The sequence below is a fragment of the Equus przewalskii genome, chromosome 8 (genome assembly GCF_037783145.1).
Source record: "Equus przewalskii isolate Varuska chromosome 8, EquPr2, whole genome shotgun sequence".
NCBI classification, from domain to species: Eukaryota; Metazoa; Chordata; class Mammalia; order Perissodactyla; family Equidae; genus Equus; species Equus przewalskii.
In genome coordinates this window covers 19,408,304-19,434,762 of record NC_091838.1, presented here as the reverse complement: position 1 = coordinate 19,434,762, position 26,459 = coordinate 19,408,304, and the positions used below count along the sequence as shown (strand labels likewise).

The 26,459-nt window shown below is 39.8% G+C and overlaps 1 protein-coding gene across 8 annotated transcripts in view; it reads right to left on the bottom strand.

The window, feature by feature from the left end:
* Positions 1–555: 555 nt before the first annotated feature.
* The window catches only part of PDE7A (phosphodiesterase 7A), a 124,307-nt gene continuing 98,403 nt past the window's right edge, over positions 556–26,459 (bottom strand). For 5 of the 8 annotated variants that reach the window (XM_070631575.1, XM_070631574.1, XM_070631576.1 and 2 more), the window contains 8 exons: positions 21,021–21,116; positions 19,080–19,180; positions 14,113–14,244; positions 13,826–13,917; positions 11,496–11,640; positions 10,814–10,910; positions 10,079–10,159; positions 3,235–5,043 (listed from right to left, as the gene is read on the bottom strand). In XM_070631575.1, the coding sequence (XP_070487676.1) occupies positions 4,835–5,043; positions 10,079–10,159; positions 10,814–10,910; positions 11,496–11,640; positions 13,826–13,917; positions 14,113–14,244; positions 19,080–19,180; positions 21,021–21,116 (953 nt within the window). In that variant the 3' untranslated portion in view covers positions 3,235–4,834. Of the gene's footprint in view, positions 2,148–3,234; positions 5,044–10,078; positions 10,160–10,813; positions 10,911–11,495; positions 11,641–13,825; positions 13,918–14,112; positions 14,245–19,079; positions 19,181–21,020; positions 21,117–26,459 lie in introns of those variants that run through there. The other 3 variants (XR_545263.2, XR_011543380.1, XR_011543379.1) reach the window with 2 other exon arrangements.

Below are 26,459 nucleotides of genomic sequence, written 5' to 3'. Positions count from 1 at the left end.
GACTTATGCTCAAACACTCTCTCATAAAACGCCGAGCTTAAAGATAAATGTCGTAAGACAAGATGGAATTTCTTAACAAAGACTATTGACAGGGCCCGTGGAAAGTGGCAACAGACCAATAAGTCACTGCTTCAGTTTTAAATTACATCCAAAAAGAAATCTAATATTAAAAATGGGGATGTTTCTCTTTCCCCCGCCCCATTCTACCAGACTTCAACATAGGCTTCAGGGTGACTTAGAAAGTGTAGGTGTAAAAGTAAAAAAAGTTATTGTGATTGATAAAAGTTAGTATTTTTCTAAAAGTATCATAGTGAGCACATCTAAGGTTATTTTAGAATCAAATTTGAAAGCCAAGTGGATGTTAACAATAATGAAATTCCATAATTACTAGAAATGGTGTCATTTTTATCATTAACCAAACCAAACCATTCATTCTCCTAGACACCCCCCCACCGACACTTTGCATTCATTTTGTACTACACAAAACCTGCCATGTTAGATAACACTTTTCACACATCATTTTGTCACCCGAACATTTTGAGAACAGAGACCACGTTTTGCAATTTTTAATACCCTTTTATTACAGCCAGTGCTGTGCTCTGCACACAACAGGAACTCAGATATTGCTTACCACATGACTTCACCATAGACAGACTAGTTTCAATATAATTTCTCTTAATGATAAACTGATAACTAAAAAGGAAACACATTCATACCAAATTAGTTTGTTTGACAAACATTTATTGATGGCCCAATTTACGCTAGCTTTATGCTGAGCAGAGGAGACAAGATGGAGGAAACTGTGGTGTGCCATGCCCATCAGCTCACCCCCAGTAGTCGGCCTTCCACCTGCAGACCGTGGAGCCTCAGGGACCTTCCAAATGACACAGGTTGTCTCCAGATCCTTAGCAAGCAAGGAATGGCTCAGACTAAGTCTTACACATATCTGTCTGTACAACTATACGTTTCAAATGTATGCTGATGCTATGGTGATTAATATGCACATTTATTTAAAAACATTACCAAATGCATATTAACTATAGGTCATTGCAGACTTTTTCCCAAGCAAGAGGGGAATGCCCTCCTGATTGGGAGGGGATTTAAAGAAAATATTTATACATTAAAAAAAGTATACATGAAAACATTGTAAACCTGCGATGTGAAAGTTTTAAAGTTTTAAGAAAATTGAAAGCTTTAAGAGCCAAGAAAGCATTTTGGAAAAAGAGACCATTATAGGAATCTTCAAAGAATTACTAGCACCTCTAACCTGTACCTTGGGTACAAATATATTTTCCCAGCTTTGCAAAGGACATAAAATATTTACTTCTTTTATACAAAGAAGATCATTATAAACCATCACATTTACAGAGTACAAATATTGATGAGGAACCAGATTATTTGTTGTTAAGCTAAGGCTTGCCAAAATGTTCTCTCCAAGGACCTTAACCCCCAGAGCAGAGACGTCCCCCGCTACCGAAGTGCTGGGCGTAGAGCCCCCAAGGGCTGCCACATGCTCAACAATTCTTTGAAGTCTCCTGCTTTATCTTAAAATTTCTTGGGAATTTTGTGTTCTGTTCCATAATATTGAATTATTTATTTTAAATGTGATCTTCTAAATTACTGAACTGTTTGCTCAAATTTTTCTAGAAAATCAATGTTCAAGGAATATAGGTCATATTTAAGAAGCAGGGCTATAGACGGTCATTCCCACATATACATGACAAAACACAACTTTTCAATGGGTTTATTATATGTGTAGGTAGGAAATGGGAGCAACGCTCAAGTGTCTCCCCTTGAGAATGTGTAAATAAAAAGATAATCCTTTGCGTCTCAAACAATAGGAAACATGTAATGGATCAGAGCAGAAGTAAGCGATCATACACAGGCAGATGGAGCCCAGGCAGGCTCAGCTGAGACAAGGCTGAAGGTACTGACATATCTACTGGATGTGCCAATCAGCAGCTGATGTGGAGAAGAAACTACTGGCAGAGTCCAGGGGAAGAGAGAACCCTGGTCCACAAACATGAGTATCAGCAGGTATATCCCCATGGGGAGATGGATGCATGAGGCAACTTGCTTCCCTTGCTCAGAATCCATGCTCACCAAGTAACCGGCTGATCATAATTTGGCTTCCCAAGAAGATTTGCCTAAAGGGAAAGAATGATTGATAGTTATATTTCTCATTGTAAATTAAATGTTAACACTTAAAAACATCAGTTACTGTGAGCTTGGTTAATAAGAGTGCTATGAGAGAGTTCCACTCTCCATGTGCTGACATACCAGGTCTGTGAGCTTGTAAGGATCCTCATCAGACTCTGGATGCATCAGGTTTGCCAAGGTGATGCCACCTCATATAAGTGGCCAGTTTACCTTCCCTAGGTGACACTCTGCTCTGCTACCATGAGACGTCTATACCTACACTGCCCAACATGGCAGCCACTAGCCACATGTGGATACTGGGCACTTGAAATGTGGCTAGTCGAAATTGAGATGTTCTCTAAGTGTAAAATACACACTGGATTTCAAAGACTTTGTACCAAAAAAAGAACATGAAACATCTCAATAGTTTTTTACAATGACTACATATTGAAATCATAAAATATTTTGGAGATATTGGAATAAATGTTATTAAAATTAGTTCCATCTGTTTCTTTTTCCTTTTTTTAATGTGGCTACTAGAAAACTGAAAATCACTTACATGGCTCGCATTCTATTTCTATGGGACATCACTCCTCCATGCAAATAATGACAGTATGTTCAGAAGTCTGCACTATATCCCTTCTAATGAATTGGACTTGAGAAGATAGAGGAAGAAGCCCAGTGGTACCTTTCTTACGTTGGTATCAGTCAAGTAGAATTAAGTGGCCATTTCTTACTACTTTAAAGAGGCCAATAAAGTAGTATTTTAATACTTGCGAGAGGGGCTGATGTCTTAGGCAGTTCCCAGCTGTGGGAACAAAATGCTGTGGAGTCCAGAGGCCTGGGCTCAGGGCTGACCTCTTCGGGTCTTAGTCAGGATTCTGAGCAAACGACCTGACTGGGGCCTCGGCTTGCCCACTTGTGAGGTGCAGAGAGTAGTACAGAACCCCAGGGGATCGTGCCTGCATGCAGCTCTGCCTGAATAAATATCTGATGAGTGAATGCTAGAGCCAAGACGCTAACACTGATTTCCTAGTAATTTAGCATCGTGATTTCCAGGGGATTGAGTTATAAGGTAGATATCAAAGATAAAAATATGAAAAGATAGGTTTTTATTCATCAAAAGTTAACAGCAACAGGCACATATTAAAATGAGTATGGCAAAGCCTTTTACAAATGGCTTTACACTCAAGCTTTCTCCCAAGAAAATGGCTGTTGCAACAAACTGTAAACATAATTAATAAACAGTCTTTTACAGTAACAAGGGAAATACAATTGAACTAAAAAAGCACCGGTTTCTCTTAAAACTAGATTACAGTTGTGCTTACTATACATAAAACAATTTAAAACAAATTACAAAAGTGGAATGTTTTAAGTTTAAAATTAGTCCTTAGATTTTGTCCTAGAAAACATCTGTTCACATCAAAAGGCCCATCAAAGGGTGACGTTTCATCAAAGGGAGGGACAAGAAAACAATGCACTTTTTTTCAAATCAAAACAAGAAGTTTGGTCACTTAGCTTTGTGCATAGTTTAAGGCAACTGGAGCAATCTGTTACAGCTTCCCTACCTCCCTCCCCCAAATGTGGCTGCTCACTGTGTCACATTCTAAAGTAATAAATAAAAGCTTACATTTCAAATCCTTTCCCACATGGATAAATATAACACATGCACAGTCACACATGCACAAACATGCACGCAAACACACATCCATACATCCACACACAACATACCTCTCACCCACTGCAGCGAAAGGGACTTTAGTACCCTTGCTCTGAAGGACACACTTCCCCATCCCACTTTATTTCAGATTGGCAAATACCCTGAGCTGATTATGGTGTTTTAAACATTCCACCTTTTTCTTGCATGTGCAGGTCAAGTGTACAGTAGTGAAAACAACATGCAATGTCTTCACTGCAGAATCATAACACAGCTAGGACATTGGTGTTCTTCCCCTCCCGCCCCAAATTAAAAACCAATAGTTAAAAAAATTGCATTGCCAAACAGCACTGGAGGGAAAGCTTGGCGGAACTCTATGATAAATGCTCAGTTTCCAGTGCACAAAATAAAACTATAGCAAATGGGAGGCTTTGGTGGCATCCAAAGAAGAAAAAAGGCAAACCAGGGGGAAAGAGCTGCAGTTAAAGTTTGATCTTTAAAATTCCTAGTGGTTCCTTCACAATCATGCTCCAAGGCAAATTGAGAACCAGTATTTCAGAGTTGATTTGTAAACATCGAGTCTTGCCAGAGGCAGCAGAGGCTGGGCACTTCACATTTCCATTTTCTCAGAGAGAACTTAGTGGAAGGTAAGATACACAATGTTGCATCAGACTGGTTAAATTCCAAGAGATTTCTGCTGAAAGGTTCAGTTCAAGTTTCATGGTTCGAAGAATAAATGCTTTGAAAAACACGTGGCACACCGAAAACTTCTTGTGTTACTCCTTTCAGATTCGCTTCTGCTGGGCTTTGCATATTCAAGGTTTCACACGAAAGCCAAATGCATATTGCTATATGTTCAGGTCTTATGTTTAAAAAGTGAGTTCAAATGATCCAACAGACGAAATTTGGAAATAAATAATGCTGGCATCATTCACTTGGAAACCTTGGCAGTCAAGAGTAAGTTCTCTCACCTCAAGACCCCATTTCACATTTCTAAAAACCTCCAGGAGGCACAGTCTGTCCCAGTGATTCCGGGAGTTATGACAACCGATTTTCCTGAGGTAATAACTGTGAGTTCAACCCCTCGAACGCAGCCTCAGTGTCCTCACTGCCGGACTGCTCTCTCTGCAGTCCCTTCCAGCTGGCTTTATTCAGCCCCACATGTCCGAGCATTGTCTGCGACAGCCTTGTGTTGGAAAACCTGGCCCATTCTGTGAACAAAGGCTCCACTAGGTAAGTCATAAAACCTGGAGAAAACAAGAGAAAAAAAGCGTTAACGTACATTCTGAAACTTGATCTTTGAAACACCTACACCTCAAGTCCTATTCCAATATTACCTAACTCTTATTTTTCAAAAGACTCTAACATGCGTGCGTGTGTGTACATTTACCTATCTTCTCTGAAGAATCGATTTCTTAAGTCAGTCAATGGAAATTTAGGTAAAGGTGAACTGACAGACACTAAATTCCTTCTGACAGCTCCTCTCAGCCGCACAACCACATCCTTTCCTTTAAGCAAACTCAGTGGCTTTATCAGCTCTCTGAGGAGAGCAGGCCGTACGCTTTGAGGGATGGTTCCAGCGGGACGGCTGGAGACTGAGAGGGGGTCTCCTCCAGGACTGTGGGCTACGAGGCCGGGACTGAAGTGGAGCTGGAGGCCCTTCACCGCATTATCCCCTTAGGGAGGGTTATCTTCAAACCTGGTCAGGACTCAGGTTGACCATCTTATTTAACTCAGAATTTATAAAGCCAAGACTCAGGACAAAAATTATGAGTCTAAAAAGAACAGAGGAGATTAGTTTAAACAATTATTAGAGTGAAGTGTCCCCAGGTCCTACTATAAACAACTCACATAACTGACCTTCCTTAATTCAGTCAGAAAAAGAAAAGGAGTAATTTCAGGATTGTCCGCCTCTTTACGAGACACAGCACTCAAGGGCACATTCTATCTGATTTTATATTACACAGTATCTTATACAAGTGAAAAGAAGCTCCTAGGAAATACCTTATCAATTAAATCACATATATGAGGAGAAACAAATAACATTATCCTCCTAAACTTTTGATCTGTTAAGGACAGAGGAAATGTACTTTCAGATTTTAATCATTGCTTGTGTAACAGTTTTTAAAGGTTCCATTTAGCCAACAAAAAAACTCACTGAAATTAAACCAGTTAGCACCCACTTCTTTTAATTAGAAAAGTAATGTATGGTCTGACAGCTGAATATTTTTTTGAGCAATTTTTTTTTTATTGCAATAACGTTGGCTTATAACATTATATAATTTTGGGTGTACATCATTATGCTTTGATTTCTGTGGTGATCACATCATGATCACCATCCCAAGACTTTACAATCCATCACCACACATGTGCCTAATCACTCCTTTCACCCTCCTCCCTCACCCCAGTTTTTTGTTTTTGTTTTTCTGGCAAGGAAGATTTGCCCTGAGCTAACATCCATTGCCAATCCTCCTCTTTTTTCACTTGAGGAAGATTAGCCCTGAGCTAACATCTATGCCAATCTTCCTCCTTTTGTATGTGGGATGCCTCCACAGCACGGCTGACGAGTAGAGTAGGTCTGTGCTCAGGATCCAAACAGTGAACCCGAGCTGCTGAAGCACAGCTCGTGGAACTTTAGCCTCTGGGACACAGGGCCGGCCTGGTTAAATTTTTTTAAGTGTACAAATTATAGTATCTGAAATAGTTTGGTAGTCCCCTCTTATCTGCAGTTTCACTTACCATTGTTTCAGTTACTCACAGTCAATCACGGTCCAAAAATATTAAGTGGAAAATTCCAGAAATAAATAATAAGTTTTAAATTGCTCACTGTTCTGAACAGCACGATGAAATCTCTTGCTGTCCTGCTCCATCTTGCCTGGGATGTGAGTCATCCCTTTGTCAAGCACATCCACACTGTGTATGCTATCCAACCCACAGTCACTTAGTAGTCACCTCTGTTAGCAGACAGACTGTCATGATATTGCAGTGCTTGTGTTCAAGTAACGCTTATTTTAACCCAGCCATCAACACTGTCATGGCCTGATGATCCAGGATCACCCAAAGCAGCCGATCCTCCTCCTGATGTATTGTCAGAAGGCCACCAGTAGCCTAACGCTGCATCCTAAGGCCTGCATCATTCCCCTCACTGCATCTCATCACAGGGGCACTGCATCCTCTCACATCGTCACAAGGAGAAAGGTGAGTACGGTAAGTAAGATATTTTGAGGGCCTGCCCCGTGGCCGAGTGGTTAAGTTTGTGTGCTCCGCTTCGGCGGCCCAGGGTTTTACTGGTTCAGATCCGAGGCACAGACATGGCACCGATCATCAGGTCACGCTGAGGCGGCGTCCCACATGCCACAACTAGAAGGAACCACAACTAAAATATACAACTATGTACTGGGGGTATTTGGGGAGAAAAAGCAGGGAAAGAAAAAAAAAGATATTTTGAGAGAGAGAGACCACATTCACCTAACTTTTATTACAGTATGTTGTTATACTTGTTCTATTTTATTATTAGTTACTGTTGTTAATCCCTTACTGTGCCTAGTTTATAAATTAAACGTTACCATAGGTATGTATGTATAGGAAAAAAACCTGTATGTAAAGGGTTTGGTACTATCCATGGTTTCAGGCATCCACTGGGGGTCTTGGAACGTATCCCACATGGATAAGGGGGGTCACTACTGTAGTTGTGATATCAAAAATAAGGCTTGCTTTCATTTCTTCCATTCCCTCCACACATATTAACTGAAAACCTACTATATGCCAGGCACGCTTCCCGGGTGGCCAGGGCTTGAGCAGTGAGTAAGACAGACAAGATCTGCCCTCAAGGAGCCATGTCCTGGTGAGGAGAATGAACTAACAAACATAGAAAATGTCATGACTGCAGTCAAAGAACACGGCAGCTTTCTGGCAGCCATCCTCACGCCCGTGTGTCAGGCTGCGCCAGCCACCCACAGCCCTGTGTTTCCTAGGTGCATGGTTAAGTCATGAGCAGCTGGAGTTCTGTACCCAAATGCAGAACCTTATTCCAGGTTTTACATGATTCATCTTATTTGATTCTTCCCATTGTTCCAACTGGTTGAGAGCTTTTGGATCCTGCCTCTAACATCCAACGAATCAGCTATCGCTTTTGGCTCTATGTTAACCTATATTTCTTTTAGGTCTTAAGTACCTGATAAAACTGAATGGACCAGGCCCATGAACACAGCCATAGAGCACCCGCTCGGAGGGCAGGACTCAGCTGCTCCACCTCTGGTGAACCCGCTCAACTGTCTCAGCCCTGTGCCTCTATCTCAGCTCCACGGACCCCACAGGACGCCTGTCCAATGCCTTGTCTTAGCCAGAACATGCTATTTTCTTGTTCAATGAAATTAGTATTCCTCTCAAAGGAGGAAATTATGTTAATTAAACATGTCTTCTACTTACTGACCCTATGCTGGCTCCAGGTAATCACTGCTTAGTGAATTATTTATTCTGATAGTCACGTGATTTATCCTAGAAATAGGATCTTTCCAAGCCCCATGTTACCTGGGATGTGATGTCAGAAGGAGGCACCCCTGTTACCGTATAAACTGGGCAGCGTCTGAAGAGGAGGACAAGGAGCGGTCCTTGTCCCCTCGGGAAGTGCTGAGGAGTCAGGAGAGGTCAGCTACTATCATCATTTACCTTATCCCTGGCCTCTGATAACCCAACTGTCCAACACTGACAAAATCTCCAGACTGAGATGAAGAGTTTAAGGCACTGAGTTTCTTTTCCCTTGTAAAAACTGCAGTTTTTTAAAACCTCATTTGCAGGCTCTCTCATTCATCTCGGGGGTAACTGACTCAGGCAAAGAGACATTTAAAGGAGCCGGAGTGAGTTTACTACCGCTCACCTGTCTTCAATTCCCTTTTGCCCGTATTTCACCTATTCTTTAGCATATGATTATGCTATCTGAGAATCAGGGCAGCGCAGATCTATTTCGGTCTTACTGTCCACCAGTATGCTAGCCGCCTCTGCAGCCCTCACTGGTGTGAGCCCCTCGGAGACCCGGCGCCCCCCACACCTGTCCTATGGCCTGTGCCACGCTCCTCTGGGCCCGACTCTCCATCTTCTCTACTTGTCCCTCTGCAATCACGTCAATTACTACCCACTGTCTTCCACATGAGGATCCTTTGCAATTACAACGTAAGAATCATATTTCTGAATTTCTGACCCTACGGCACAATCATCTTTTCAGAGTATTATGCCACAGTATTGTGCTATCTTCTGAATTTCTAGAACTATCTTTCTGAAGTCTGTGTACACATTTCACTATGTTCAGCCTACTCCTCGAGGGCCCTATTCAACACCAGCTACCAAAATTACATTCATCCCTCATACCTTGCTGAGTTACCCCTCCACAATCCCCCTACTTAACACCCAAACCCCCACACACCCCCGGCTAGCCAAGCTCTCCTATGCTTGTCCACAACAAGCTGCACATCCTTCAGTCACAGCACACTTCATTACACTTTCTATTACAGTTACGGCTCACTCAGCAAACACTTCTCAAGTGCTTCCTGCTTCTAGTGCAGTGCTGGGCCTCAGGGATACACCGCCAAAGCCAAGGCAAGGACCTGGTGGCCGTGAGACACATATCTAGTGCTCTGGAAGCCTGGAGGAAGTGGAAGGTGGCTTCTGGAGGAGGTGACAATTGAGGCTGATCTTCTAGAAAAAGGAGTCTATTAGGCAGATGAGAAGGGCTGGCAAGGCGCAGAGAGTGAGGGGGCATCGTGGATCTGGGGGCCACTGAAGAGTCCCGAGTTGCTGTAGGTAAATGAGGGGGTTGTCGTTGGGCAGAAGACTGAAGAGACACATTCGAGGCTTGACTACAAGAGGCCTGTGCAAGATGTCAGAGATTTAATCAATAGGCAGTGATAAAAGAGAAAAGTGAGCGGTGGGAGAAACTGGCCTTCAATTATGACCATGCTCAGTGATCACCTTTTTCATTTTAAAACAGCAGTCCCAAAGTTATGCAAAAGAAGCTTCCAGGTGGGCAAACAATGTATTCTTTCAGTGTTCGAATAGAAACAAAGTATTGCTACCTACTCTGCAAAATTATGTTTTACGACCTAAAACCAAATGAGAGTAAATTACAAGAGCCAGAAAAAGGAAAAACAAGGGTAAAATTTCTTAAATTATTTAAAAAATAGAGATGAGCATGACTTTAATATTTGTATTTTAAATGTATATCTCTTCTGGACAAAATTAATATCAGCAGCATTTTTCTAACCAGTCATATCTAAGTAGTTTAGTTACCAATCTGGATGTTGGCAATAGATTCAGTCTGACGATCACAAAGTGGACTGACACCCAAATGATACTTTTTTTCTATATCTCCTAGAAATTAAAGAAAAGAGAGAGAATTATTAATGTGGAACTTCCCTGTTGGTTAAGATACATAATTAAAGCCTTCATCTTACCTGTAAATTCCTTAGGAAAAACGTTAACATAGTTAACCCTCACGAGAGGATGGCTTCTAAATTTGTTCTTTTTTAAATTTAAGTTATTCACACACAGAAAAGGTTCCCAAGCTGATAGCCTATTTAAAATGGAGGAGGTGGAAAACTTTCACCGGGTGATTCCCCAAGACTATAATTCTGTCAGCATTTTAATTTAAATCTTAGATTTCTAAAAGGAAAGCGCCTGTAATGAAGATCCTTCGTTCCTGGCTTTAAATCACACCAGATTTCCTACATGCTAATAGAGCCCTGTCCTCTACACACGACAAGCTCAGAGCAAGGTCGGGGAAATCTTTCTGTAAAGCAGAATTTCCAACCTGATCCATGTCTATTCAGCAATGCCTTTATATATCTGGTCATTTTTTCAAAACAGATGCTCAATTTGTCCATTATTGATTATAACATCTACTGTGAATTGTCACTAAAAATATCAGACATCTGCTAGACTCTCATGAATGCCTAAGTTATTTTATTCATATGATGCTAAAAAATGGACTGAAGAGTTTAATTCTCACTCAATACTGTAACTTGCCTTGATGGAAGAATTCCTCTGTTACTTTTTCACTCCACTGCTTGCTTAATTCCCAGGTCCGGCATGGGTTACAAATATCAGCACATTTCAAAGCCATCTAGCAAGCGAAATATTAAAATTGTTTTAAGAAAAGAAGTAAAATTTCAATTGTGCTAAGTTTTAAATATACTCTAATAGTGGAAAAAGAACACCTTAAAAACAGAAAAAGAAAATACTGCACCAGAAAATCCACTGCCTTTTACATTAATTTTATGATGCTATTGGGGCTACCCATCATTTTTGCAGAAATGCTGAGAGACTGCTAACCTAGTCCTACAGGCCTGATAACACCCAAGAGCCAACATAAGGACCGGAGTAACTCTAAAGCTACAAATAAATCATCGAACTCTCTCATTTTTTAGATGTGAGAACTTATTAAAATAAAATGCTGTTTGTCGATTGGTACCCTAATCTGACAAAAATTGTTCATGTTAGAAATCTGGAGTATGAAAAATACAAAAATGATGGTGCTTTCCCAGGGAGCAGATTCGCCTGCTGGAAAATGTTTTACTACTGGAAGGAAACGCCACAGCTTTTCCTCAAGATTTAACCACTCTGGAAACTACACTAGAATATTTCATTTTGATTCTAATAATCCCCTAATTCACTCTAGAGACAGAATCTTGCCAAACTCAACTTTTACCTGTAAAACCAAATGCCTGTGTCTGGGGTCTTCTAGGCGTAAGTCGCCTCTATCCAAATGGGACCTAAACAACGACAGATACTCATTTTGGCGACTGATGTCTGTGGCTAGTATCAAAGCACCTATCTCAGTCTCCATTTGTTGCCTGGAATTAGAGAAACATAAAGAGAAAACACAAGACTTTCAATTAAATAGTTCTTGGTTTTTTTTTTTTCTTAAACTTAATACTCAGAAAGCTTTATAGAGCCCTAAGATATTTCACTTGCCATTCAACTTTTAACCTATCACAAAAAAATAAACTTTAAAGGGGCCAGCCCGGTGGCACACTGGTTAAGTACACGCACTCCACTTCAGTGGCCTGGGGTTCGCTGGTTCAGATCCTCAGCGTGGACCTACACACCACTCATCAAACCATGCTGAGGCGGCATCGCACATAGAAAATAGAGGAAGGCCTGGCAACAGATGTTAGCTGAGGGCCAATCTTCCTCACCAAAATTAAATTAAAGAATGCATCAGAAAAACTATTAAAATAATCAAAACTAAAACCACAAGAGTTTGTAGGAAAATACTACCAATATGCAAACATTCCAAAAAGAGTGTCCTTATTTTGCCAGCCAATATGGAATTATTGGCCTAAAAGAAATCTGCATTACGATTAGTATGTTGCTTGAGAAAATTCTTTGCTAGGTTATGCTGGGGCTAAACAACTGTCGTTTCTCTTTTTGGTGCCTGAGACGTGAAACGCAGAAGGAAGTTCAAATGGAGGAAGAGTGGCCCATTCAACAAGTGGCTCCTGTCGGCATTCTAAGATGCCTGATGGAATCCCACCAAATGATTTTAAAAAGTTTACATTCAACTATACTTTTAGGGTCAAATTCAAGAATCGGTCAATTATCTGTATGAATACCTAAATTTTCGAGAAGGGAAAAGGTAACATGTTAATACAAATATGCAAATAACAAATACATTATATCACTTCAAAAACTGTCTCAAGTAAAATCAAAAGAGAAAAAAGCTTAAAAAAAAACCAATTCCTGCCCTTTTTTTCAGTGGGCCGTAGCAAACATCATCTTTGTATAATGATCAGTAAAGAGCTGTCAACAGATTAAAAGGCTCACAATATTGAACATTAAATAAAACAAACCCTAAATAAAGAAAACAGAAAAAGAACAGTATTACATAGTGTTTCTTATTTTCAGTTTTTATTTTTATTCAATCCGAGAACTCAACAGGGTTAGTCACCAAATGCAAAACATGATAAAAAGGGACTAATGAAGCCAACATTTTAATCTGTCTTAATCCAGAAAAAGAAAGCATATATATATATAAACACTGTATGGTTTAAGCAATTTTTATATTTGTACTACAGCAAGAAACAATTTTACTTACCAGAAGTACTGTCAAAACTCCAAATGGTATCCATGAATAAAGATTTAAAAAAATAAAAATAAAGTCCAGCTTTTTTCTTATGGTCATTACACAAAACACTTAAGTTTTTTATAAAGTGGCTTTAACTTATGAAAGGGAAAGAAAGAACAATGATAGTAACTTAAATTTTAATACCCAAACGTATTTTTATGCCTCACCTTTTTTCTAGAATGAGACAATTCACACTCACTCACATGGTTTTCTTAAGTGCATCTTCTCGCAGTGAGGCATTATTAAAAGCTTTAGTTTGTGAGTCGATGACGAGATTTTAACAACCAACATCATATTGGGCTCATCGACATTAATGCTTTTTATTAGGCTTTCAAATGGCCTGCTTAACATTACCTTTTCTAAAAAATTAGTACTTTCTGTTCTTTCCATTCATTATTTCATCCTATAGCTCTAGAACTGACTCTAGGATTATGCTATTAAGGATATAAAGCATTCTTTTTACTTCTTACAGTTTTGAAAACTTCCTGGAACAGATTTTAAAAAATATATTTATTATACAAAATGTTTACTTTCTATCCAATTTACCTTTACACCTCGAACTTAAGGTTTTATTCAAATGAGTATAAAATGGAAATATGTAACACTATTTATATAATAAGCAGCACACTCTGACTGAGCCATTGTGTATTTAGAGTGAATTTTATAGTACTCAAATCCGTGGAATGATCTTTCATAAAAATTCACTAAAAAATACCACCGACTGTATCGTAGAATAGGTTTAAATTACTAAAATTGATATACATTTGTAAAATAAGATAATTTACCCATTAAATTGAACAAAAATGGAAAAGTTTGGAACACCTGAATGTAACAATTTTTACAACTTTATAAAATTGTTTCACTAAGTTAATTTCCATAGTTCATAATAAATTAGTCTTAATCCAACCTACCTGCTCTCTAAGGGCATGTGTGAGAATAAACCCGATTCTCTCAATAATCCCACTGCAGATCTCCAGTGGTGATTTTCCAGTACTGAGGTATTCTACAAAAAAGGGCATATCTGAATTATTTAATGGTAAGGCTCTTTCTGAACATAAAGAATTACCTATAAGCAATACTACTCTGGTTAAAATTCTAACATTCATTGAGAATTGGTTTACTACTTTCACTTCTTTAAAACATGAAACATTTTCTAGAATGCAAGAATATTAAGTTTTGATGATAAAATTGCACTAACCTTGTATAAAGTTGCCAAGTAATGGTTAGTTTTAATAAGGAAAGGTTGATTAACACCTGGATGATCCAGATCGTGAGTGGCAGCTGCAATTAAGCTCAGCAAGACATCCCAAGGAGTCACAGAACTGGCAAGCTAAAGTGTGACGAAAGAACAATGGCAGACAGATTTGAAATAAACTCTGTACCATTACAATAGTTTTGAATTAGCTTCAAATGGTCATGTCGACAGTCTCCTCCCGCTTTGTGTTTTTCAGGTGACTATTCATCAAGGCCACCGAACACCCCTAGGTGCTGGCCTCATCAAGACCCTGGGGGCAGACAGGACATGACAGAGTCCCTGCCCACGTGGAGTTTACAGAGCTCATCTTTATACTGTTTCATTTTGAACAAGCTTAATTAAAATGGCACCTAAAGCATAAACCATCTTTTTGAGAAATAATGGCTTTAAAACAACAAACGCAGGTTTGCATGTTTTTATTACTGTGCCACTACCACAGAAGACCTATGAGGTTTTTTTCCACAAATTTTATTGTGGTGAGAACACTTAACATGAGATCTGCCCTCTTAGCAGATTTTTAAGTGTACAATACAGAAGACCTATGACTGAGGTTGTTTATTTATCAACAAACTGGTTATTGGATTTCAATTAAGAATCTACCATGCAAGGTTCTCTCTGCGGTCCTAGTGTTTAAGGAAGCTGCGTACTCATGGAGCAGTTACGTCCAGGCTGTAATAAAACCCGCCCCCGTGAACAGATACATTCAGGACAGCAAACACAATGTATTCATGTCAGAAAAAGTAATCTGGCACACTAGCAATTTTAATTTTACTCTTAATAATTATTACTAATCTGACTTGCAATAAACAAGTTTATTACCTGACTGAAATTTTCAATGATAAAAAATGACCACATTGAGTCTATCACCTGCTTTTCAAGAATCACCTCTCATTTTCAGGCCACCTTCTACTCAACTGTTAAGGCCCAACTCCACTGAGTCCCTTGTGTCCTGCCCCCTGCAACCCCCGCCTTGTTCTCTGCCTCCAGCCCCTTCCCCAGCAAACAACTGATTCATGTTCCTACAGCGCTTCTCACGTCCTGCCATAGTAACACTAGGCAGGGCATACTTTTATTTAGGTTTACATTAGGGCAATAAAATGCTCTCTAAACTTGTATGATCTTGTGCCCTTACAGTAAAAAATTTTGAGCATACACCACCAACATAGGTATACTTACCTATCGACTAGGATACTGAACAAATATTGCATGTGATAAAACAAACATGAAAACTGAAAAATTTTAAAATATAAGATAAAAAATAAATTTAGATTCAAATTCTAATATTTTCTTTCTATGCCAGGATGGATCTTTTTCCATCCCCTCTGTCAAGCTCATCTCAGTCTGAGAAAAATCACTGGGGGCTTGAATCCCCTGGAAAACTGTCAAACTGTAAGCTGTTTGAAGGTAGAGAATGCGTATTATTTATTTTTGTATTACCTATAATTGGAATGGGGAGAAGATGGTGAAGAAAATTACTTCCTCTTTAGGATGTGCGAAAGCATTTAAACAATAAAGATTTTTAAAGTACTTCTTCCTAATCAAGATAAACAGAAGGCATACCATACGGAGCATCGTGCATAGAAAGCGACCTGCCTCCCTGACATCTAGACCTGTGGGTGTGGCTGCGGGAATGTGATGAATAAGGAACTCACACGCAACATGCAAAAGTGTTATATTCCTATGACAGCTAAAACACAGTGCAAGTAGCAGAAAACTAGACATGGACCCTCCTAGGAGAATACAATAATCCTGAAATAGACTTATTAAAAAAATTAATGACATCAAATAATCTCAGGTAGATTAAACAGTTGACCACTAAAAACAGAAACATGGGAAGAAGCAACTGATATTTAAAAGTTCTGTGAAGGGAAAGTAAAGTCTAAGTTTGAAAACAAATCACACATGAAAATCTGACTATAAAAATGTAACATTTCTGTTTGTAAAAAAAAATCTTTCATCAGAAAGGAAACTTTATGAGCACTGGAACAAAGACAAGGAAGTCAATGACATTAGTACAACTTTTTAAAGTGGATTTAAAAAAAAAACAAATGTTACTTCCATTCCTGTGATTATGTCTGGTAATACCTGACAGTAAAGAACAGTTGTGTGAAGAAGAAATTGCAAATCATTTAATGTCTATGAAAGTCAGATCTCACTTCTATCTGCAAAGCTATCAGCAGGGTCCTTTTTCAGTAAGAAAGAAAACTAGTAAGTGGTTGAGTTTTCCTGTGTTCAGTGAAAAACTTCACTGTTTTGATTGTTGCTATTAAGTGCTATTAGGTTCAACTGGAATAAAATTATAATCTGTATTAGTTCAGCTTTGAGGGCATAAAAAATAAATATTCTATTAAACTTAGAGCTGATGCACATACAGAGAGTAAGAACTTTTCCCTAAATCTCCAATAATTTCTTGGGCTTCAAATGTTTCTTTTTTTCACTTAGAGAAGAGTCTAGGAATTAGCTCTTACATATAAATCATAAGATAGAAAACCTGGAAGCAAATTTCTTACTAAATACTGTATTTAGGCCTTTCTATTTACTATTCCCGCTGTACCTGGACTTTTCTATGGCTGACTCCTTCTCGAATATTTCCTTTCGGTTTATGTCGTTTCTGCCCACTCCATCTCAAGTTGTAAACTCTTGCCGTCCAACCAGTCACTCTCCAGCACATTGCTCTATTGAGGTTTCTTCAGAGCAGTAATTACTACAGTTATGTCAAAATTCTATTTGTTTAGTGACTGCCTCCCCACTGGGATGTAAGCTTCTTGAAGGCCAGGGCCTTTCTGGTCTGGCGCACCACCAGATTCCTACCACCAGGACCATGTATTACATTAATGAATGAAAACACTGCAAAATGTGATGCCATGTGAAGGCCCAGGAAGTAAAGAAATACAATCTTAAGGCTTTCTTTAGAATTCACTTTTAGAACGCCGAGTGACACTATTTTAAATGTTAACTATGATAAGGGACAAGGGAGTTGTTGCATTTTAGGGCTTAGTGATTTTATCTGCATCCTTAATTGAAGCTTTAACTAAGAGTTCCCTGAGTACGCAAATGATGAAAAGTGCTTATCAGAGCCGCAAAGGCAAAAAGTATTTAAGAATCATCAGAGCTACCTGTACAAAAAGTGTTTAAAATTAGTATTACCAGGGCTGCATGGGTAAGACAGTGTTTGTGTTCACTTTTACACACACCCCTCCTGGCCCTGTGCATCCTGTCCCTTGCCTGGCATCACCCGACTTCCTTGCCCCTGGCTTCTTGTTGAGTGTGGCCAGTGGGAGACAGGAGGGGAGGAGGCTTCAAGGGCGTGTGGACTAGGCTAACCTCCTCTGTGTCCCAGAGAACACGCACTTACCTCCAGCATTCCATTTACCTGTGTATGGTGATTACTTATCAATTTCTCCCACAAGACTCTTGGACAGAGGCTTCAGGCTTGGCCCAGAGTTTTTGAAAAGTTTAATTAAAAAAATCAGGGCACTTGCGCGCCTGGCCCCGTGGCCGAGTGGTTAAGTTCGCGCGCTATGCCGCAGGCGGCCCAGTGTTTCGTTGGTTCGAACCCTGGGCGCGGACATGGCACTGCTCATCAAACCACACTGAGGCAGCGTCCCACATGCCACAACTAGAAGGACCCACAACGAAGAATATACAACTATGTACTTGGGGGCTTTTGGGAGAAAAAGGAAAAAACTAAAATCTTTAAAAAAAAAATCAGGGCACTTGGGAATATACATTTGTTAAAACTGTACACAAAAAATATGTATGCATTTTGTTATAGCATGTAAGTGATACCAGAACAAAGCTGATTTTTTTTAAAAGTCACAATATATATATTTTTAAAAATTGGGACAATTTTCACATATTCCACAATCTCAGAAGACTGGCAACGACATGGCTATATTTTCAAGTTGGCATCAACTGGCACAAACTGATTTAGTCAGCGTGCTTTCCCTCCTAACAACTAGCTGGAACTGAGATCCCAGGAGAAAAGAATTTAGAAGCAGGGCTAAGGGTAGGCAGGTGTAATTTTAGAACTTCCAGGGGTAAGAAACGTCCCCGGGCAAACATGGCTCTCATTCACATCTGCAGCTGATAATTTCCAAATCTGTATCTCCAACTCTGATTTCTCGCCTATACTTCAGACTCTTTTACCCAAGTCTCTACTAGACACCCCATTTGGACACTGCACGAACACATTTAACTCCACATATCCAAAATGGAACTCATCATCGCCACCAAGCCTACTCGGAAACTTACTCTTTTTTCTACATTTCTGCTCTCACCAAAGACTTCTACCTTCTCCTCAACTACCTAAACCAGTCTTTATCGACTCCTCTCCCTACTTCATTCCCTCAAATGCATTCCAACACCATATCCTCATCATTCTAATTCCCAAGAGATCTTACAAACCATCCACGTTTTGCCTGTCCCAGAGCTCCCTGCCTAGCTTCGGCCGCCAGGTTCTGTGATGGAGCACTGAAACAGCTCCTGACGGGTATTCCTGTTTCTGGGCTTGTCTGATCTATGTTACACTTCAACCAGGACAGTTTTCTACGGTCTCCTGCTCCCCTCCCGTAGCTCCGTATTCATTCACTGAACCAGATTAATGCTGTCCCTGCCCTCGTGGAGCTCCCATGGAGCTCAGTGTAAGTGCCAAGTGTCTGAACACAGGCTTCCTGGTCCCGTGTGATCTGGCCCTCGCTTAGCCTTCTCCAGCCTCTCTCCCAACAGTCACCCCATTTCTCAGTTGCTGCACTTATAGCCACATTTGGAAATCTGATCCAGCTCGCTCTCATTCTTGTGAAGGAAGCTTCTGATTTTGAGTCAAACCACTAACTTATGGAAAAGTATTTGAAAGTAAATGAAAGGAGTTTTCCTAGGATTTTCCCCCACTGTAGATGTCAGCATCTTACCTTAGGTTCTTTTAGGTAACAGTGCATGGCCTGAGTTACATCCGCAGCGTGGACTGCATTGTGGTAGGGGTTCTGACTGTGGTAATCTTCCTGAATCATGACTGCGTCAAAGACAAAACACCCCAAGTTTAGTTGCAGATGGGAGGCAGGTACAAGCACAAGAATTATGATGATTAAAGTTCTCCACTTACACTTTTCATGCGGCTATCAGTTAGTTGTGCAGATTCAGAGAGATGAGAGTCACCTCATATCTCACACGTGTTCCCAAAGAATTCATACCATTTCCACTCCTAACTTGTTTGAAACGTTTTTAACTAGAAGGAATTCGTGTCAAAATTATAAAATATTTCCTTTTTTTTCTTTTCTCTTTTGAAATGTGAATCTATCATTGTGCCAAATTCCTCTGACCCTTTTTAGTTTAAAAAGAGTTTCTCAGTTTAATAAAAACACTACAATTCATTCAACAAGTATTTATTGTGACAGGTACTGCTCTAGGAACTAGAAATTCTTCCGTGAACCAAAATCTTTATGGAGCTCAAACAGTATAGCTATCAGGGTAGATGGAAATGATCCTGTGTGTGCATGATGCGAGAGCTGAGCTGCACATCTGGAATTAGTTTTTCAGTAGTAGGGATGATCTTCTATTAATCCTGCCTTCTTTGCTCAGTGTCTGCTATGCTATCATGAAAAGCGTAGACCAGGAGTAGGGGTAGAGCTGTCCCCTTGCCATCAAACCTGCACTCTGGCCCCCACAGGACAGAACTCTAATCTAGCAAAGCAAGGCCACTCTGAGGTGGAGAAATATGACTCACTGGTGACTGGGAAAGAGCATCAGAATTCTGTACTTACTTTGATCCCATCCTTTAAAATAGCCTGTTAAATACTCAATATCTATTTTTGTATGTGTTTTATAATTTACATAATATATTAGTACAGAATTACAGGCATACAATTTATAAATAAGTATGCATTAAAGGTTTCTCAAAAGTCCTAGGTAATAAATTTATCATAGTTTGGTATTTAAGAGGAAAGAAAATAAATATTACCGTCTTCCTTAAAAAATGGTAAGCATTCTCATGCTACTAATTTTTTTCTACCATATTTCTTTATTTGGTGAAACGCTAATTTTTTTCCTAGCAGAGCAGTATTAAATAAATATCATCCTGCACATTTAAACATATTCAAAACAATCTTTAAAGTTTACTGTCAAGAGATTTCCAGGATCAGAAAAAGAGGAGACCTAAGTGCAAGGTACCTGATCTTTTAAAGTTTAGCCTTCAAAAATTTAGAAAAAGACAGACGTTGTGTCATCCGTGTCAGGAAGTTGTGGCTGATGTAAGAGACGGCAAAACTGTCCCAATCTTCACCCTCCCCCGATCCAAGGCCTCAGCCTTCGCAGCTTCCCTGCCGCACGCTGCAGTTGTTCATCTGCATCGGACCTGCTTTGGCCACCAGGACGCAGAGGAAGTGAGGGCAGGCCAGTGCTGAGCCCGGGATGCCAGGGCTCTGGGCACGCCAGCTCTCTTGTGGAAACTGGCCACTGCTCTTGGAACAAACTCAGCTTGTTGTAAAATAAATAAATATTTCATTTTTTTGTTTTTAATGTGAATCTATTATGGTGCCAAACTCCTCTGCCTCCTTTTAATTTAACAGGAGACCACGCAGAGCCGAGCCAGGTCAGGCCCAGTGTCCCAGCCAAGGTCTACAAAGTGACTGTGGGCTCACCTGTTGCCAATGGCAGGTGCAGAAACGAGCTCAGCCAGCCCAGAGGCAGCCCTCACCTGCCCCACAGACTCAGGAGCTAAATGAGTGTGTGTCGTTTTAAGCTACGAAACTTGGGGTGGTTTGTTTAGAGCAATAGTTAACTGATATAACTGATACAAAATTTAAACAAGTTCTTATATAAATCTTATTACTGTTAAATGGGTTAGAATCACTTACCTAAAAATCTACGAAGTTTCATCATATCTAGATGGAAGTACTCAATTAATCCATGAAGACTAAATAAATGAAAGGTTAAACTTACTAGACTATTTCCTAAAAAGAAAGAAGAGGAGATATTAGTAGGAGATACAAGCTAACATGACTGCGCTGTGCTTCCGAATACGGGATGTGAGCGTAAAACATGGAGAGTACTAATTCCCACTTTTTGTCTATCTAAAATTCACATCTTATTTTACCAGTCACAGACTCTAAATATCACATCTTTTTTCCCGTTCCAAGGAAAAATGATTTTTTGTTTCAGTTTTCTAAAATCAAAGAATTGGAAGATAAACATTGCAAATAGATTCATTTTCTTAAAAGACACCAAAATAGTTAGAATTGATACAAAACTTTGAAAATCGTAGCACATTGAATAAGTTAACTCAACTTCCCAAAGCACCTAAAACACGGCTGTACGTACCTCCTCCTAACCATCCCCTCTAGTGCCCAGCTCTGACTGACAGGGTGTCCCAGAGCAAACCGCCTTGGCCGCAACCTTGCTAGGTGGAGGTTGTGTTTATTCTTAAACATACATGGCTGGGAGGAGGGACTAATGACCTCCTCAAGATCCAGACTCTGACCTCAACCACTTGCCTCTCCCATACTCACAGCAGAAAATCTGAGAGTTGCTGGAAGAAACGGCGGGGGGAGGGGAGCACGAATCACAAAACGAGGCAGACCTCTATCACTAGAAATTCACGGTCAACACTACCCAGCAATCTTACGTTTTTCTAGTGAAATGGTTCTTCCACTTTATTTTCAAGGCTTCTCTCCTCTTCTCAAACTTTCGACATATTCACTTCCCATTCACCTACTCATTCACAACAGCCTCATACTTCACAAGAAAAAATACAAGCCCTCAAACTTCCTGTCTTTCAAAAGCCAATCCCTCCCCCCTGTACACCTCCTCGGGGCCCGTCCTTGGTGTCAGACACATCTACCAGTGTGCCCCGCTCCAAAGCAAAATATCCTTCCCTCTCTGTATTGTCCCAGGAAGCAGCAGCTCTCAGACCTGCTCCAGAGTCTCTCATCTTTGAAACAACAAAGAACCTTCGGCTCTCTTGGCCCCTCCAGTTACCACCCTATCTCTTCCCCTACATAGCTATGTTTTCTGAAAGTGGCTGCATGCAATGGGGTTATCTTCATCCTCAACTTCCACTCCCTTGTCACTGACACCTGGAGTCACACCAAGTATAGAAATTAAATTTGGAGAAACTACGACTTTTATAATGTTTAGTTTTCCCTTCCAAGGTACAATTCTCCATTTTTTATTTATTAATTTATTCCTCAAAGTTTTGTAGATTCCCTCTACAGGACACATATGCTATGTTATTTTAACAATTAAATAGACTTTATGTTTTAAAGGGATATGAGCCCATAGATTACTGCCAGCATTCAAACGATAACATAAACATGATTCTAGTATTCTCTAAAGAAATCTATGATTCTTATAAATATTTATGAAGGATTATAAAGGACTACTGGGCTAAACTCATTATCCAAAACTGCCTAAACAATTGTCAACAGAAGCCCATGGCTGAGGAAAAAAATAAATTAATTGGAACAATATTTGTATGAGCAACATTGGAAAGGAGGTGGCAGGCCAAAAGAGATTCTTTTTAAAAACTACCTGACAAATCATCTTCAAATGGGAAGAAAAAAACATTTCAAATCTTTTATTTTTAAGAAATTAAATGTTAAAATGCATTCAAATCCTGATAACACTACTGGTACAGACATGAGCCCATGTGGTCTGGACCATTTGTGAAGAAGTGAGCTATATTTCTGTTATTACTGGTGTAAAACCAACTTTTCTTCCAGTATATACATAGATATTTCAGAACCCATATTCAAATAAACAATCTGGTTAAAAAATGGGCAGAGGATCTGAACAGACATTTTTCCAAAGAAGACATACAGATGGCCAACAAGTACATGAAAAGATGCTCAATATCACTGATCATCAGGAAAATGCAAATCAAAACCAAATGAGATATCACCTCACAACTGTTAGGATGTCTATTATCAAAAATACAAGGGATAACAAGTCTTGGTGAGGATGTGGGGAAAAGGGAGCCCTTGTGCACTGTAGATGGGAATGTAAATTGGTGCAGCTACTAAGGAAACCAGTATGGAGATTGCTCAAAATATTAAAAATAGATCTACCATATGACCAGCAATTCCACTTCTGGGTGTTTATCCAAAGGAAATGAAAACACTAACTTAAAAAGATATCTACACTGCCATGTTCAGTGCAGTACTATTTACAATAGTCAAGACATGGAAGCAACCTGAGTGTCTATCAATGAGTGATGGATAAAGAAAATATGGTGTGTACACACACAAACACACACACACACAGAGGAATATTATTCAGCCACAAAACAGAACAAAATCTTGCCATTTGTGACAACATGGATGGACCTTGAAGGCATTACGCTAAGTGAAATGAGTCAGGCAAAGAGAGACAAAAGTCATATGATCTCACGTATATGTGAAATCTAAAAAGGAATGAGCTCATAGATACAGAGAAACAGATTGGTAGCTGCTAAAGGTAGGGGCTGGGCGTGAGTAAAATGGGTGAAGGGGGTCAAAAGGTACCAATTTCCACTTATAAAATAAGGAAGTCACGGGGATGTAATGTACAGCATGGTGACTACAGTTAGTCATACTATATTACATATTTGAACGTTGCTGAGAGAGTAGATCTTAAAAGTTCTCATCTCTTCAGAAGAAAAATGTTTTCATCAGAAAAAAATATTTTGTAACTATCTGTGGTGACAGATGCTAACTAGACTTACTGTAGTGATCATTTTGCAAGACAGACAAATATTGAATCATTATATTATACACCTGAAACTAATATAATGTTGCATGTAAATTATACCTCAATTTTAAAAAAAAGAATGCATATTTAGGTAATGATAGAGTTCTCCCCAAATCATTTTCCCAAACCTAATGGACAAATCACCAATTTCCAGGGTCTAGAATGAATTTTTAAAAAGCTGCAATCTAATGGTAAAATACCCTCTTCTGAAACTCAGGCAAACTGCAGTGACACACACATGTAATGTCCTCCACCAAGAACTTTAAAGGAATCTGACAAGAACCAGTCCATCAAAGTGTCCTACTCATATCAAACCGAAAGCCCTCACGCAACAGTTTTCCTCATTTTTAGTTCAAGAGATACCAACGGACCCCTTTAATACCGGCGAGTAAGACCACAATTAAACAATTCAAAGCAAGTGAGGCTTAGCTGCTGCACCAAACAGGGAACAGGCACAGAAGAACTTACATTATATGGAAACGGAGATAAACACTTTCTTGGAAAAGAAAATTGTACTTACAGAAAAGCTACCCTCACAAAAATCTATCAGAGGATGGCACTGCCAAAGGTGTAGCGGCCCTTGATAGTTTTTAGAATGTGATTCTAGATAGGAGCTGGCAGGATTCGGCTACCACCCAACACAGGCCTGGCAACGAGGGTCCTCACGCACCAGGTGGCTTTCAGGGGAGACAAGCCATATCTTGCCATCTCACATTACCTAACTCTCATTCCTGTAAAAGGAACATCAAATATAACCTAGCAGACAATAACTACTCTCCCCCTTGCAGCGGACAAGCTAGGGACAATCCATCCTGGCGGGAATCACTGAGTTTCGCCTCCTCCTCCTCCCTGCCCTCCTCTCCTCAATAACATTTGGGAAATTTCCAGAGTAAGAAATACAGAAAGCACTGGATCATGGAACAAAAAGGGAAAACTATACAGTTACGTACCGTGTACATATATCATCCAGAATTCATTTCGGTCTAAGCAGTTTTGAAAGGAAAGCAGTTCTAATTACATAATGCAAGTTAAAGGTATTTTTTCCTGCCTGTTTCCCAATAATATCTCTTCATGTACAGAATTCCTGCAACTTGTGGGCAGCTGTAGTTAACTGAATATACATATCTCCACCATTCATAAAATCACAGGTGCGGAGTTAACCGGGAGTGGTTTCTTCTAACCCCTAACCATCAATCGTAAGAGGAAACCATTCAGCCGTCTTCTCTACAAATCCCATGCAAGGAGTGAAGTCATTAAGGGAGGTAAAATGCTGAACTAACCAACGTGGACCAGTGGCTATTACCTCTGCCTGCCCTCCACACTGTCGACCCACTCCACTTTTATCACCAAGCTTCCTGACGAGCAGAATATGTACTTTCTAAAAGTAAAATTTAGAGAACAATCAACTATTTCAGTGAGTGACAAGTGTCCCAGTAGACTAAGAATAGGCTAGGAGCTGTTAGTTTATACAAGGATAAACCTTAAAGGTGTTAACGGGGGCAGTGTTTTATCTCTATATATCTTGAGATAACAAAGTAATACTCATGTTGAGTTAAGAGAAGGGAGTTTCCCGGATCTAGAAGAGGCTGACCCACCTGACATTTTGCTACCCACATTTTCAGAAAGGGGAAGGCTGAAAGGAAGGACAAGTGTGTAAAGGACAGCAGAGCCCTCCTGGACAGGCCAGAGTGGGCAGGAGAGCAACAGAACACTTAGTCGCCAAAGGACAAAGGAGCGGCAGATGAGAAATAGAAAAGAGAAAAAACAAAAAGTCAGGGAAATTGAGGGAGGCTTTGCTGATTAAGGCAAACTTCCCTGCCTATAATTTTGCCTAAGATTAGTCCAATTTATTCTCTGTCAACAGCGTGTAGACAAAGAGAAAGTATATACAAAGGTATTTTCACTATGCATGGCCACCCAGCTGAGAGGAATAATGCGGTGATACTAAAAGCTAGACCCACATTGATTCTCAAGATGAATAAAGTTATTTGCTCGTTCATTTTCTATATTTGACTTCCTTACAAAAGGATTTCATTCCAAAGTAAAATGAGAAAAACAAATGATTTCAAAGTATAGCAGTGAACCACATATTTCATCATTCAGAACAGAACCGACTTCTTTTCAGTGTATTTTCCTCTCTGCTTCATTTATTAAAAAGATATTTAGAGAAAAGAGGCAAAGTGTATGCAGTCAAACTACATGTACCACCAATTTTTTATACCAAAAATTTTATCCTAAATAAAAATGATTCCCAAAGGGAATCCTGTTCCTGTTCCCAAAGAGAATAAAAAACCATGAACCCTCCCCCACAAATAAAACAAAACTCAGGAGGGGGTAAACAGATCAGAGTCACTTGTTCTTTGCAAACCGCTCATACTCTGTAGATTCTGATCTGCCTCCTAAAGAAGCCGCACACCCTCCCCACCCATCACCAAGCAGCAGCGCCAGGGGGAACCATCGCTGCTGATCGTAACAGGCCACATCTCTCAAGTGTGCACAGAAAGAAAAGCCTGAGAACAACACTAGAAGCAAAGCTCTGTCTCAAAAAGTCATTAATCCACCAGGTATCG